This window comes from Ascaphus truei, chromosome 9 (genome assembly GCF_040206685.1).
Source record: "Ascaphus truei isolate aAscTru1 chromosome 9, aAscTru1.hap1, whole genome shotgun sequence".
Classification (NCBI taxonomy): domain Eukaryota; kingdom Metazoa; phylum Chordata; class Amphibia; order Anura; family Ascaphidae; genus Ascaphus; species Ascaphus truei.
This window is the reverse complement of record NC_134491.1, coordinates 27,978,093-27,992,655: the sequence shown is the minus strand read 5'-3', so window position 1 is coordinate 27,992,655 and position 14,563 is coordinate 27,978,093. Positions and strand designations below refer to the sequence as shown.

General features: G+C 41.7%; 1 protein-coding gene across 3 annotated transcripts in view; it reads right to left on the bottom strand.

Annotated features, from left to right (window-relative positions):
• The window catches only part of DENND2D (DENN domain containing 2D), a 57,167-nt gene that overhangs the window by 19,404 nt on the left and 23,200 nt on the right, over positions 1-14,563 (bottom strand). For all 3 annotated transcript variants that reach the window (XM_075614103.1, XM_075614102.1, XM_075614104.1), the window contains exons 5-8: positions 8,032-8,109; positions 6,117-6,257; positions 5,290-5,438; positions 2,588-2,765 (exon numbers count right to left, since the gene is read on the bottom strand). In XM_075614103.1, the coding sequence (XP_075470218.1) occupies positions 2,588-2,765; positions 5,290-5,438; positions 6,117-6,257; positions 8,032-8,109 (546 nt within the window). The remainder of the gene's footprint in view (positions 1-2,587; positions 2,766-5,289; positions 5,439-6,116; positions 6,258-8,031; positions 8,110-14,563) is intronic.

The following is a 14,563-nucleotide window of genomic DNA, read 5'->3' as shown; positions in this document are numbered from 1 at the left end:
TCCCATTTGTCCAGATCTTTTTTAATTTTCCCGAAGATAGTCGGGTAATTGTGTCTGTACAATGAGTGATAGTTTCCCGATACATTCACTCCCAGATATTTAATGTATGAGGAACTCCACCTATAATTGAAATTTAATTTAAGTAGTTTTACTTTAGATGAAACTTTACTGCTTCATTGCGGAAAATCTGCTATCTCGCGGACATGCCAGATATCATGGAGGGGGCTGTCCGTTGGTGACCGATGCTACATGGATACACGGTAGTATATATGACCCCTCACGCTCTGGTTAATGAAGTGCTGTGTCCTGGATCAGCTGGTAACTGTTGCTTTGCCCTATCGAAAGGATCTTTTACAGCTGCTCTGCTAATATGTTGGATATCGTGAAGGGGGTTACTTGGCGGTGACTGACGCGACGCAGACACACGGCAGTGTGTATAACCCCCCTCGTGTCCTGCTTCACCTGAGTGCTGTCTTCTTGGTTGGCAGATATTTGCAGAGTGTCGTGGGTGGATTTGAAGCCGGCTGTTACTTTTGTTTACTTACCGGGGACTGTCCATCCTTGTACTGGATATGCCAGCTTTACAGCCTTAACGATCCTGCTCGTGTATATTGGAGCATACATACTACAGCTGATGTATTAGACCTTACAAGATAAGCAGATGAAATGTACACAAGATACCAGGCGTTTTTACAGCAATCAGATTACATCTCTCAGCTGATGAGTATTATCTTATTTTCTGCTGCTTCCCAATACCAATTTATTATATATAAATTCCATTCTGGACACTATATTATACTCATTTATTTGTTTGACTTTCATATTTTGTTACTGGACTTTTTCTGTGGTCATTTGACCAGGATCTCATGCTCTGGATTATTGTGACTTGGACAGTGTCCTTATGTTTTTTTTTATTTAATCCATTGCACTTTAGTATATCAGGACTACTTAGTTCCATTACATTCGGCTAAATTGGTATTTGTCAATTATATAGTCCTTATCCAGTTTAGCACAGCTCAGTACTAGTTTATATTTTTTGATAGTCATTTATTATTGAGGTATAGTTTATTTATTCATTGGTATTTGGTTTATATTTTCTGTATTAGGATATTTATATATATGTTATTTTTACCTATATATTTCTTTTTTTGGGGGGCATCAGCATATTTTTCAGCAGGAGTATAGCGGTATCACTACTTTTTGTGTTTGTTTGTGTTTTCTGTAAATTACTAATAAAGTCCATTTTGCTTTTTCACATACCATTTTTGTCAATTTGAGTGCTTTATAGAGGACTTGCTTTGTTCTTTTTGGGTGTTTTATATGCTACTTGTCCTTAGCACCACCAAAGGCAAATTTTTTCTGATTACTGGGATATTGACATAATTAGATTGGAAGGGGTGATATATATATATATATATATACACTCAAACGCACAAAGTGTTCCGCAATCAAATCACCCCTTCCAATCTAATACAGATATATAATACAGTGATTAGATTACAGAAAAAGATTACAAGAATATAGTTATTATTTTCATGAAACTGTCTGCATTGATCAGATCTTTTCTTAAATGGTCTTGAGTGGAAATTGAGATTTCACGTACTCCAGCATGGGCACTCCCTTAGTTGAAATATAATTTTCTATTCACACATGCCAACTTTTATGCCCAAACCTTCTGCATTGAAACCCGCCCCTTCATTGATTCCCATCAATCAGCCCTCATGACAGTTGTGCGACTAAAGAAAAGAAAAAACACCTTTCTTTAGACTTTAAAAAGTCTTCTGAATATAGAAACATGCTCCTATCTTCATTTCTATAATACTTGGAATAATGTAATTCATATCAATAGGTTCAGGCGAGTTTGCTAAATCTAACGAGACAAATTTTGACCAACTTATGCCTAAATTTAGGCTAGAAATAGATATCTGTCCCATTTGACCTCCTAAACATGAAGGATTTGACCTTATTGCATCCATCTCATTGCAACTGTTATCTATTCGTTATTCTTCAGAATAGGTGTCAGGGCCATGATATCTTCATATTTAATCTTTCTGGAATACCTTCTTAGTCACACCCTCTGAACCCTCCAAAGAATGTCTTTGAATGTACTGTACCTATAATTCAATCCCTTCTGGCAAGAGCAGATACCCTTATCTCTAGTTTTGATCTGTCCTATAAAAACAAATAACAATTCTTGTACAGTATATTTAAAACAATTTGTAATCCACATTAACCCCTCATCAGCCATATACATTACAATATATGTATATGTACATTGTACATCAACGAGAAAAAAGTTTGTGAATCCCAAATGATAACCGTTTTTCCATAACAACCTTCTTGTTACATTAATGGCGCTATATAAATAAAGATACACACACACACACACACACACACACACACACACACCTTTTAATCCAGTAAACAAGTCACTTTACCCCTATGTGGCCCTTTCACGCGTCTTTCCTGTGTTTTGGTCACCGCACCGAAAACAGTAAGGCTAGCTACATCTGTATATAGCAATAATCAGCAACACATAAAATCAACCAGGAAGTATATCAAAAGACACAGAATATTTTGCACGTACCTCTTCCATGGGCTGCTCTAGAACCTGATCTAGGAATTGGGTTTGAATCCCCACCATAAAAGGCGTCGGACAGCACACTGTGTCTAATAAAACCTGAGGCAGAACTGGGATGTACGTGTGCTCCCATGTAAAAGGGTACAGGAGAGCAACGACAGCATGGATACACTGGGATAAAATACTGTGGAAGACAAAGAAGGGGTTTAGAAGTGTGAAACCAATTTACACACCCAAGTGTAGCATTACTTTTTCTATTTCAACACTAAAGGAGAGAGGGGTTGACAGGTGGGGAGGGGGGGGTGGGAGGGCTGAACAGATGACAGGTGGGGGGGGTGGGAGGGCTGAATAGGTGACAGGTGGGGGGCGGGGGGTGGGAGGGCTGAACAGATGACAGGTGGGGGGGAGGGCTGAACAGATGACAGATGGGGTGGGAGGGCTGAACAGGTGACAGGTGGGGGGGGTGGGAAGGCTGAACAGGTGACAGGTGGGGGGGGGGTGGGAAGGCTGAACAGGTGACAGGTGGGGGGGGTGGGAAGGCTGAACAGGTGACAGGTGGGGGGGGTGGGAGGGCTGAACAGGTGACAGGTGGGGGGGTGGGAGGGCTGAACAGATGACAGATGGGGGGGTGGGAGGGCTGAGCAGATGACAGGTGGGGGGTGGGAGGGCTGAACAGATGACAGGTTTTGAACAGATGACAGGTGGGGGGGTGGGAGGGTTGAACAGATGACAGATGGGGGGTGGGAGGGCTGAACAGATTACAGGTGGGGGGGGTGGGAGGGCTGAACAGATTACAGGTGGGGGGGGGTGGGAGGGTTGAACAGATTACAGGTGGGGGGGGTGGGAGGGTTGAACAGATTACAGGTGGGGGGGGGTGGGAGGGTTGAACAGATTACAGGTGGGGGGGGCGGGCTGAACAGGTGAAAGGTGGGGGGAGGGCAAAACAGGTTAGGGGGAGGAGGGGTTGTGGAAGGGCAGAACAGGCGAAAGGTTGGGGGGGGGGATCCACAGGGGAGGTGGGGAGGGCAAAGGGGAGTGACATTCTCATTAAACATGCCACTAACGTACATGCCGCTTTGTTCCTACACGGGAGTGATCCTTTAAGTGTCTCCAGTAATGCATAAAACTAAGACTAAAGATTGTGTACTTTATGGCAGTAACTATATTCATTAATCAGTTTTATAGTATATAATGTTTATCAGCTGTTACTCATATACTCTTAACTGTTTAGAGCATATGCTGCGCATTCCAAAAATGGTCCCATTTTAAAACACACACGTGAGGGTATTTTATATGTACAGTAGGACAATTTCTGCATTCTTCCGAATGACAATTACATTGTTAAGTTGCTCATAAAATATCTTTGAGCCACTGTAAGAGAGTGACCTAATTACAGTAACATTTTTAATGGGTTAAAGAGTCAGTCTCACGTAGGAACAAGGTGACTAATGACAATGTCATGTTTAATAAGTTATAGGGCCTGTTCCATGTAGGAACAACGTGACAACGATAGTGACATGTTTAATGGTTGAAAGGGTCAGTCTCACGTAGGAATAAAGTGACCTAATGGCAGCAACATGTTTAATGGGTTAAAGCTCATTGATTGACAACTTATTTTAAATATTTCAGACAAGATACGTTTTAAGAATTGTTTAAACTTGGAAATTACTTCATAGTCATTAAAACATTTGTCATAAGTCTCTCTGTAAACTCTTGTACGGTATGTACAGAGAAATAGTTTGTGGACTTTTTATTTTATTATTATTAAGCGGTTTAACTTGAAAGTAATAATGCTGCCATCATAAAAGAAATTCTGTAGATAAATAATTACCAGAAAAGATTAGATTTACACAGGAGCCTGAAGAATATATTTAGATAATTTTTATTCTCTTTCCTCTGGGGTCTCTTCAGAACATAGCGGGAGGAGCTAAACTGACCAGCCAGAGTGGGAACAAGCCCCGGTTTTAACCGTCCTAATCTTCAAGTGGGAAGATACTGTTTGTTTGTTTGAAATAGAATACGGAATTTTGTCCTTTGTCTCCTCTGTTTGCACCCCCTAAGAAAGAGAATATTTTGAACTCGCGCAGTGGTGCAAGGGTTATTCGGCAGAAAGCCAAATGGAGTGGCAGCACTTGGAGGATTGGACACGCTATACAGGCCTCCATTTTGAGAGAACTTAGGCTGCGTCCATAGAGGGGCAGACCGCGCTGAGCGATCAGACTGCCTAAAGGCAGTGATCGCATCTATACAGCGGGCGGGCGCGCGTTGCGCATGAAATCAGTCAAAACTGATTTCTTGCGCCATAGGGCCGGTCACGTGAGCGGTTCGCCCAATGAGGGCGAACCAGCTCCGTGACGTCACTGGCCCGCCCATAGACACGCCCCCCGGACGGCGCGCGTACTAAGGCCAAGGAGAGCACCTGCTTTCCCTCAGCCTCCGCACGGCTGCAGTGTCTATGGACGCAGCATTATTTTGATTAGAACTATTGCCAATATAAGGGAAGATAGTGATAATGCCATTTCTTATGCTTATGTCTATTTTTCCTTGAATGTGATTGCTAGATATATTTTTAAGCTCTATGGCACTAGTATTTTGCTTATTACAGATAATGTTTACACTTCAAGAGATCAGGTAACTTTAAGGGGTATTGAATCTTAACTGATTATATTTTGGGGGAATTTTCAAGGTTTAAGGAGTTTCATTTTTACCTTAGATCTTTGGCGAAAAATACGACTCGCCTCTCTAAAACAACAGAAGCAAAGATTTGTAATATTTTCTCAGAACTTATGCACTGCATGAGGGTTTTGAAATTAACATGTTCTAATCGTGAATCCAGGGGCCGTGTTAGTTCGATTATCTGAAATAAACATACAAAAAAAAAAAAAAAATTACATGTAAAAGGGAATATTTATTTTAAACTTTGTTACACATCAGAAAGTTTTTAAATGAAAAGAATGATTAAATAAATGTTTTTATATTAACTGGTTGTGTTAGGTTATTACAAGACTAATTGTCAAGGTTATAAAAATACATTTAAAACTTATGTACAGTACAAAGTACAGAATATTGGAATATTGGCTCTTCAACTGTTTCAGTCTGTTTTTTGTGAAACATGGGCTATAGATTCAGTAAAACCAATGCAGAATGTCAGCCCAGGGAGAGAGTAGGGGTGTGTGGGTTGGGTGAAGAGAGTGGTGGTGGGGGGAAAGAGTGGTGGTGGGAGAGAGAAAGTGTCAGGGGGGAGAGAGTTGAGGGGGAGAAGAGTGAGAAAAAGGGGGAAGGGAAAGTGGAAGCAGGGGAAAAGACAGAGGGGGGAGAGAGAGGGGGAGAGAGGAAGAGAGAGAGAGGGGTAGAGAGAAAAGGGGGTAGAGAGAGAGGGGGGTAGAGAGAGAATGGGGGAAGAGTAAGGGGGGGGAGGGCTCGCATGGCCGCCGACACAGGGGAGAGTAAACACTTCCACCCCACAACACGAGGCCCAGGTGGAGACTCTAGTCCTGGGCCCCAGGAAAGCTGACATTTGCCCTGACTAACCCACCTCTGTCCCAGATCCTGGAATAAAACTTTTTATCTTCACCGTCTTCCCGGGCGCAGGAAAAGCTGCCTCTCGCAGCCCCTGCATGAACGGGTAAATAACCGCTGTCGAGATCTGCCGCCTCTTTTCCACTTCTTCGAGTATCTGCAGAAATAGGATTTACATTTCAAAGAAAAGTAAAAGTACTCAGTTGAAATCAAACCTGACAAAGTGTTGCAGGAACCTCTGGCAGCCAAGGGGTTAAAGTACCACAAACTAAGAGATTATTGTTACGTGTACTCCCTTTATAAAGTCACTCTAGCATCCATTCTCAAAGTCCCTCGCACCTTTCTAAGTGGGAGAAAATCCAAGATGGCAAATAGTTGTAACATGTGAAACTTGTAATGCCAGTCTGATGAGGTCACTGTCCTCAATGATGCAAATAAGTGAGGGCCAAAGAAGCAGAGGATTCTGGAGAGGAAACAACAGGAGCAAAGTCTCTCTGATACAGCGGCCTACACTTTAAACCGCAATTTACTAGAAGCATGGGGCCGTGCTTATAATCAGACACTCTTTATTATTATTACGGGTTTAACTCTGTTGATTTTGATTAAAGAAATCCAAACGTTATGAATATATATCTTTTAATATTGATATTGTAGAAACATTAAAAGTATTTTAAATAGTTGTTTCAAATGGGCTTAATCACATTTAATACTCCTATATTATACATCATTTTAATATATTACGACTGACGTTTTACATAATTATTATGAATAATAAATATTCAACAGATACAGTATATGAATAATTACGTCATGTGTTTATTTCAAATTCTTAGTATGGTGTATTGTTATAACATAATATGCAATTATATTAGAGCCGACGTAATTTCACAAATTATTATGAATAGTTGAATCTTTTTTTTATTTATGATTTGGGACATGGGGAGTCCCCTAGAGCTAAATTGCGCTATTTTTAGCTTTAGGGATTCCCTCCCCGGTCTCCCAGATACTTGCGAATTAAGTTATCAATAATAAGCTGCTTACATTTTATTTTTATTCATAGCGTGCGTGAGCAGGTAGTCTCATGTGCTCAACAAAATTGATTTCAGCCTCGGGGACCCCCTACTTCCCGAGTTACAGGCCCCGGTATCACCTCCATGTTAAAATCCACGTGGGATGTAAAAGCAGAGGGATACTGGCACCCCGTACAGTGGCCTGTATCTCGGATAATAGGGGGTCCCCGAGGCTGAAATAAACTTTGTTCAGCTCAGGAACTTTGTTCAGCTGTGTATTTAATTTATTTTCTCTATCGCGGTTATAACGCGGTCGTATTGGGTGGATCCCGAGCACCGCGTTATAACGGGGTTCAGATATAGATAGATAGATATACACACACACACATACACACATACACACATATATACATATACACACACACACACACACGAGATTATATATTTTTTTGGAAACAGTCAAATTAAAGGGGGGAAAGGCAGAATTGCTGCTTTAATATTCAACAGATGCAGTATGAATATTTAGTCATTTCAAATTATCACAATCGTGTTAATTTTTCTTATATTGTTATAGATTATAGAATTATATTATAGCGGTCTGATTTTCACATAGTTCAATTGAATGGGTTAATATTACTATATATGAATAATCGTTTTTTTTTTTACGAATAATTTTAAATGGTCTTACCATTTATATTGTTCTTAATATTTTTATTGAGGAACCACTGATGAGTTCCGTGACACTATACCTGGTTTAGGTTAGATTAAAAAATAAATATATAAAAAGAAGGCCCCAAGTGGAATGCTGCTGTCATTTTTTAAATCTTTACAGCACAAAGTGAGTGGTTATACTCTATCCTTATGTTGATAAAGTGTATTGGGAAATTAAAATAATTATATTTATTAAACAAAATGTTGAACCTTTGCAAATAGTCCAAAGCAGCCCAGGTAGCTGATGATGCAGTAAACTTCAGGCAGACGAGAACCTCTTCCTGCGGGCTGAAAATACATTTAAGGTATTTAAAAGGCATATACTGTATTAGTCATCTTATCAGTCACACACAAATTTTGCCATTTAAAAAAAAATCTAAATCCCTGCATATCTCTTCTCAATTTGGCCGCACGGCGTCAAATGGTGCCGCTTTGCCATGCCAACGGGAACGCCACATGACGTCACCGCATCACGTGACATCCGTTGCTATGGCAATGAGACACTACATGACGTCACGCGGCATTGCGCTGTCATGCAATGTGGTGCTATGTGATGCAGCGCAGCCATTTTGAGGAGATGTAGGGAAAAGATGCTGGTAGACGCCGTCCGTCGCGGTAAGAACCGGTTATTACAAATTTTCAATCCCACCATTGGATCCAACAGTGTAGGGTACATGTGGTCACCAAGAATATTTAGTCTTAAGACCAAAACATAATATACAGTACCAAGCAGTTGTCTGCAATGCGCCAAACCAATCAGTTAAAAGTAACGCAATCGAGGACGAGAAACCAGCAGCTCCTGAGATCCCAGGTTACAGTTGCAAGAAAAAATTTGTGAACCCCAATGATAATTATGGAAATTCCATAGTTTTGCCATGGTAACCTTCTTGAATCAAGACCAGTATTTTCTTAAATATCCAATAGGGTTTATATCAATTCCATCTCATTTGAAACAAAATGTGGATGAATTAAACAATGAGTAATGAAGAGTCGGGATATGTGCAAAAGTAAGTGAAACCCTGGTTTTAGCAGCTAAATTAAGGATATAATTAAAATCAAGTGTTTAAATAATTAGGTAGATCTTCAGGGGTGAGTTTGAGGCGCTACCCTATATAAAGATCAGAAACATTGTGAGTTTAGTCTTCCCTATACAGGCGTGTGGAAACATGTCATGCCACGTGTCAGTACGGCACACCAGTGAGCATGTGACCTGCATATGGGACAAGGGTTAATACACAGCTCGCAAGCTGTCCCACTTTTCACCTTCACAAAGGTCCTTCAAATGAACAATTGTGGCAGGAGGGGGTAACCAGGATATCTAATAAAGGTTAAGCCCTCTGGTTACCCCTGAACCTGTAGGGTCCCTGCTACCTCCATAAGCTAGGGACCAGGGACGAAACATGTTGGAAAATAAAATGACCCTGTTTTTTCCTATTTCATATTCCCTGTACCCCAGACACATGAATCTTTGAGTGTGTGAGTTTTAGGTGGGATATTTGTGTAAGAATGCAGTTCTTTTATTTGCAAGAGTTCGAGAACCGGAGCTACTGGTAGTACCTTAATTCTACCCGAAGTGCAGGCATGATTTGCCGATACGCGAGTAGAATTACACCGGAGCTGCCCCGTGTCCCCCAGACTCCTGATTTTCGAGCCCCGATATCCCAGTCCTATATCCAGCACACACCAAAAAAAATGGACGCGCTCCCACACTAAATCATACAAGTGAGTAAAAGTGGATAAGAAAAAACAAATAATCATAGGTGATCGATACTGGGTATAAAAATAGCTCAAAACCTCCGGTGAGGACTTGTTTCCAAAAGTCCTCTTTTTCAAAGTCACTCCTCCAAATTCCAGAAGGAGCAGGATCACCCCAGAAAAGGGAAAATAATATAGTTTACACTGTGCAAAGCAAATATGGAAAATGTGGAACTGAGCTTGGCTCATATGTCAACCCACTTACTAGAAGATAGGAATAATAAAGCTCATCCAATCAGTGGCTAGTGTGTGTTATCTTAATGCTGTTATTGCTCGCGATTTCCAGGGATATACGGGTACAGATGTTCTCCCAAATTGGTGTATGTGGGTATTCCCTCAGAATAAGAAACGAGACATAGTGCAATCCAATATTGACAAAGTTTAGTACCAACATATACACCAAGTACTCACACTTTATGCATGTATGACAGGCAATAAATATAGGTGAAGCAGCTGGGCTTGAGTACTTTGTGCCTTTCTGGGGATTCGGACACTATTTCTGCAGTCCTGTGCAGTCCAGGGAGTCCCTTCTGCACCGCTCCACTCTCTCTCTCTCTCCTCACCAGCTTCTCAGGCGTCCAACGTCACTTCCGGGTGCGCTCCCCCCCTCCGGTATCATCAGGAATGAGTGTAGAATTTTCAGGTACTATGCCACCAAACGCTCTCCCCCTTGACGAAGCGGCATTGAGCTGTAAAACGCGTAGAGATTGTCAAGGGGGAGAGTGTTTGGTGGCAGAGCTTTAAGAAGACACACACTAGCCACTGATTGGATGAGCTTTATTATTTCTATCTATTAAGTGATCTGACATACTGTGAGGATTGGACCCCGGCTCCGCCCCTATGACGCGTCCCGTGACAAGACTGATGACGCACGTCGCGCTACCAGGCTGGGGGACACTGCACATACCGAGATTAGGCTCTGCCCCGTAACAAAATGGGTGACGCACGTCACGCTACCAGGCTTTGGGATACTGCATGCTCTCAGCAATTATGCCACACCTGCTCTTCTCCCCACCCCTGCCTATCGGTGGACTGAATACGTCTGAAGGAGCGGGTCACCATTCATTACCTTGCAGCCTTGTGCTAACCTGCTATTGGTTACCTGCCCTATTTATGCTCACCAAGTCCTCCTCCAATTTGGCTGAGCATAAACCTCTGTTTATGTGACAAAGTGCTTGCCCCAAAAGCATCCTGCTGCTTGCCTGCACCTGTCTTGTTTATCTTGTTCCTGTTTTGACTTTGGCTTGCTATTGGACTTCTACCTTCTCTACTCCTGGAACCCGGCTACGCACTGCGACCACCCGACTTCTCCAACCCGAGACCACGGCTAGTACCATGACCATTCTAACCTCTCCTACCCTGACCCAGCTACACAACTATGACTCTGCAATTCGGACACGGTTACGCGGTTGTAGGTCCCCACCTCAGCCTCGCGGTCCCGTCCTGTTTGTGGTGAGCACCCGTTACACAAAAGAACCAAGCTCAGTTCCACATTTACTTTGCACAGTGTACACTATATTATTTGCCCTATATCCAGCACAGTCACGAGTCTCCCCAAGGTCCCCCAGGTATTAAAATGTGTTTCAATGTCTTATACATTATTATAAGGCTCTATGTAGCTTGCCCGGGCAACCAGATAAGGTGCTAGCAAGTCTATAGGGTCCGTAGTTCAAAGGGGAGAGGATGTCGTGAGGTGTGAAACCACATGGCGAGTGAGAAAAGGTGAATGGCCAGGTCCAGACTACAAAGGGACAGACACCCTTTTGTCAGTGCCAGACCTAGTGGACCCGGCTCTGCAGGTGGCAATGAGTTAGCCAAAAAGGATGCAGCCATAGAGTCTGATCCTTGACTAAAATCGCATTTCCCGCTCACCCGGCTTTTCGCGCCTATGTGGCACGCCTACTCCCCTAATGTCAGCCAAGGGTCGAGCCCCTCTTTCTATTGGCTGGCGAGGAGGGATTCCCCTTCTCTTATTGGCTGCTCCTTCCCCCCCTCTGTTCTGGGGATAGCCCAGAGGAGTGTATGCAAGGTGCTGACCAGGAAAAAGAGTGGCGCAACCAATCGGGAGTCGATGAAGCTTCGGCGAGCTTTTCAAAGTTGCTCTGTTCGAAATAACAGAGTACCGGCTTCGTTTTGAAGCTTGAAAAGTTTGCTTCGCAGAGACTGAGTGCCGTCTTTTGCGGCCAAGAACTCAAAATCGAACTAGCAGTCGCGGTCTGGATCTTCTGCCGGAATCGGTTCCAGGGGATTCAGGACTAGGTCCCGGTAAGGATTTTCTGCTGGATTTCGGTCCAGGACGTACGGAACAAGGTTCTGTTCGGGGTAAGCCCATGCAAGCGGGTCCCGGCACCTAGGAAAGATAGATCTCATTCCCCAGACCCCAGTAAGTGTGTATATTTTTGTATTTTGTATTTCTGTGTATTTCCGAGGTCTTCTCCAAATAAACCTCATTTTATTTCACTACCTTGTTTTGTCTATTGACTGATCCCTTAAATATAAATGGTGGTAAGAGTCCTGGTCTACCGTGACAACATCTACCCTAAATTCGTTCCCATATACCATATGTCACGAACAGCACACAGTGGGCACGTGACTTAGATATGAAACCAGTGTTAATACACACTGCTACTCTAGTCAACTCACCTTTCTCCTCTGCAAGTAACTTTCAATGAGTCAATATTAACCCCATACCTATTTGCAATCATATCTATACGCTTCCACCACTTGAGAAATTATGCAAATAAACTATGTAAATTTAATATGCCTGTGTCTTAGGTTCCCGTTTATAATAGAAAAAAAATATGCACTTAACACACAAAAATGTATTGTAGCAAAGTGTGTACAAATATGTAAGTACTCTCTCCAAAAAATGCAAAAGTTCATTCAGAGCCCAAAAGCATCACTTATTAAATATATACAGGCATACCCCGCATTAACGTACGCAATGGGACCGGAGCATGTATGTAAAGTGAAATTGTACTTAAAGTGAAGCACTCCCTTTTTCCCACTTTTGATGCATGTACTGTACAGCAATCGTCATATACGTGCATAACTGATGTAAATAATGCATGTGTAACAGGATCTATAGTCTCCCCGCTTGTGCACAGCTTCGGTACAGGTAGGGAGCCGGTATTGCTGTTCAGGACGTGCTGACAGGCGCATGCGTGAGCTGCTGTTTGCCTATTGAGCGAAATGTACTTACTCGCGAGTGTACTTAAAGTGAGTGTCCTTAAAGCGGGGTATGCCTGTATATACTTTTTCTGTAATCTAAGCACTATATATATATATATATATATATATATATATATATATCTCTTAGATTAGAGAAAAAGTATTACAAGAACATACAATTACAGTAAATGCAGAACAGCTTCTTAAAATAACAGGATAAAACATAAAACAGAAATCTCTGTAAACATTACGATACCATGTGTCAGGATTTTCTCCCAGATGTGTCACTGGCGAAGAACTTTCAAATACCTACTCTGTCTCAAAAAAGCAGAGCCAGTACAACCAACCTCACACTGAAGAGACCCACAAGGTCGAAACAGTCTGTCTATGAGTGGGTTAACTGGCTTTGCATCTCATCCCAGGCTATGTTTAAAAGCTGTGTTTAAAGCAGCATGCATTGGCTTAAGGGTTGTTCATGTAATGTGAGCTTGAGACAAAAGGTGGCACTGTGTGCTCATTTGCATGTAATTTCCCAAAATCCCTTGCTGCAGTGGAAGTGCTGTGTGATAATGGTGAGGTTGCAGACCTGTCTAAGACAAGCAAATGAGCATACAGTAATATTTCCATTTGAGATATATTATTTATAAAATATTTTACCAGGAATTAATACATTGAGAGTTACCTCTCGTTTTCAAGTATGTCCTGGGCACAGAGTGAAGACAAATAATACATATTTACAAATACAGTTACATAAATGAGCAGGGTATATATTATATAAAAGACATTGCATGCACAGTTAAAGATAATATATATTATGGGCGTATGAAACAGTTACAGACCAGATTAAAATGTGTGACAGCCTTAGATTTGAAAGAACTTAGACTGGTGGTGGATGTAAGAGTCTCTGGTAGGTTGTTCCAGTTTTGGGGTGCACGGTAAGAGAAGGAGGAGCGGCCGGATACTTTGTTGATCCTTGGGACCATGAACAGTCTTTTGGAGTCTGATCTCAGGTGGTAGGAGCTGGTAGGGGCGAGGAGCTTGTTCAGGTAGCTTATTCGGGCAGGAGATACCTTGAAGAGTACATTTTGGGACCGAACTGGACATTCATCAATTGGTCCTATTAATTTATTATTATTTTTTATGATTTTAAATATTATTTTATTAAATTATTTAGGTTTTTTAAATTATTCATTGTTATGGTATAGAGACTAGTTGTTTGAGAAATTATACTACACACAATAGCCTTGAATTTTCGATTATTATTGTGTTTATTGGTGTATCATAATTATTATTTATTCAGCCTTATTCTGGACAGTTCCACGATTTAGTCTACTTTAGTATCATTTATAACAGCTTTGGATTTAGGGACAACCAGGCGCTACGTCCGTGGATGTATAGATGTATAGATGTATAGATGTATAGATGTGTATACATATACACACACACATATACATTGGAAGTTGTGTATAGAGGAGATCATATATATAGATGTATATATGTACATTGGGAGTTGTGTTACTTATCTTATAAGTAATAGACTTGGAGACATTACAGTTCCTTATATATTCCTTCACAATTATCTGTCTGAGTGCAATTACGCGGTAACCTGCGTGTTTTTCCCTTTGGGATAACATTTATGTGCTCTATGTTGACCTTTATCCCATTTGCACCACAGGATTGCTTCTCTCTCATATGATTATTAGGTTGATCGGAGGAGCACCTGTCTGTCCAATTGTTATTACTTCCCAAGAGGTCAAAGAACCCCCTCCTTCCTTCCCTCCCTCCAGGCCAAACAACACCCTCCCAAACTCTGGGC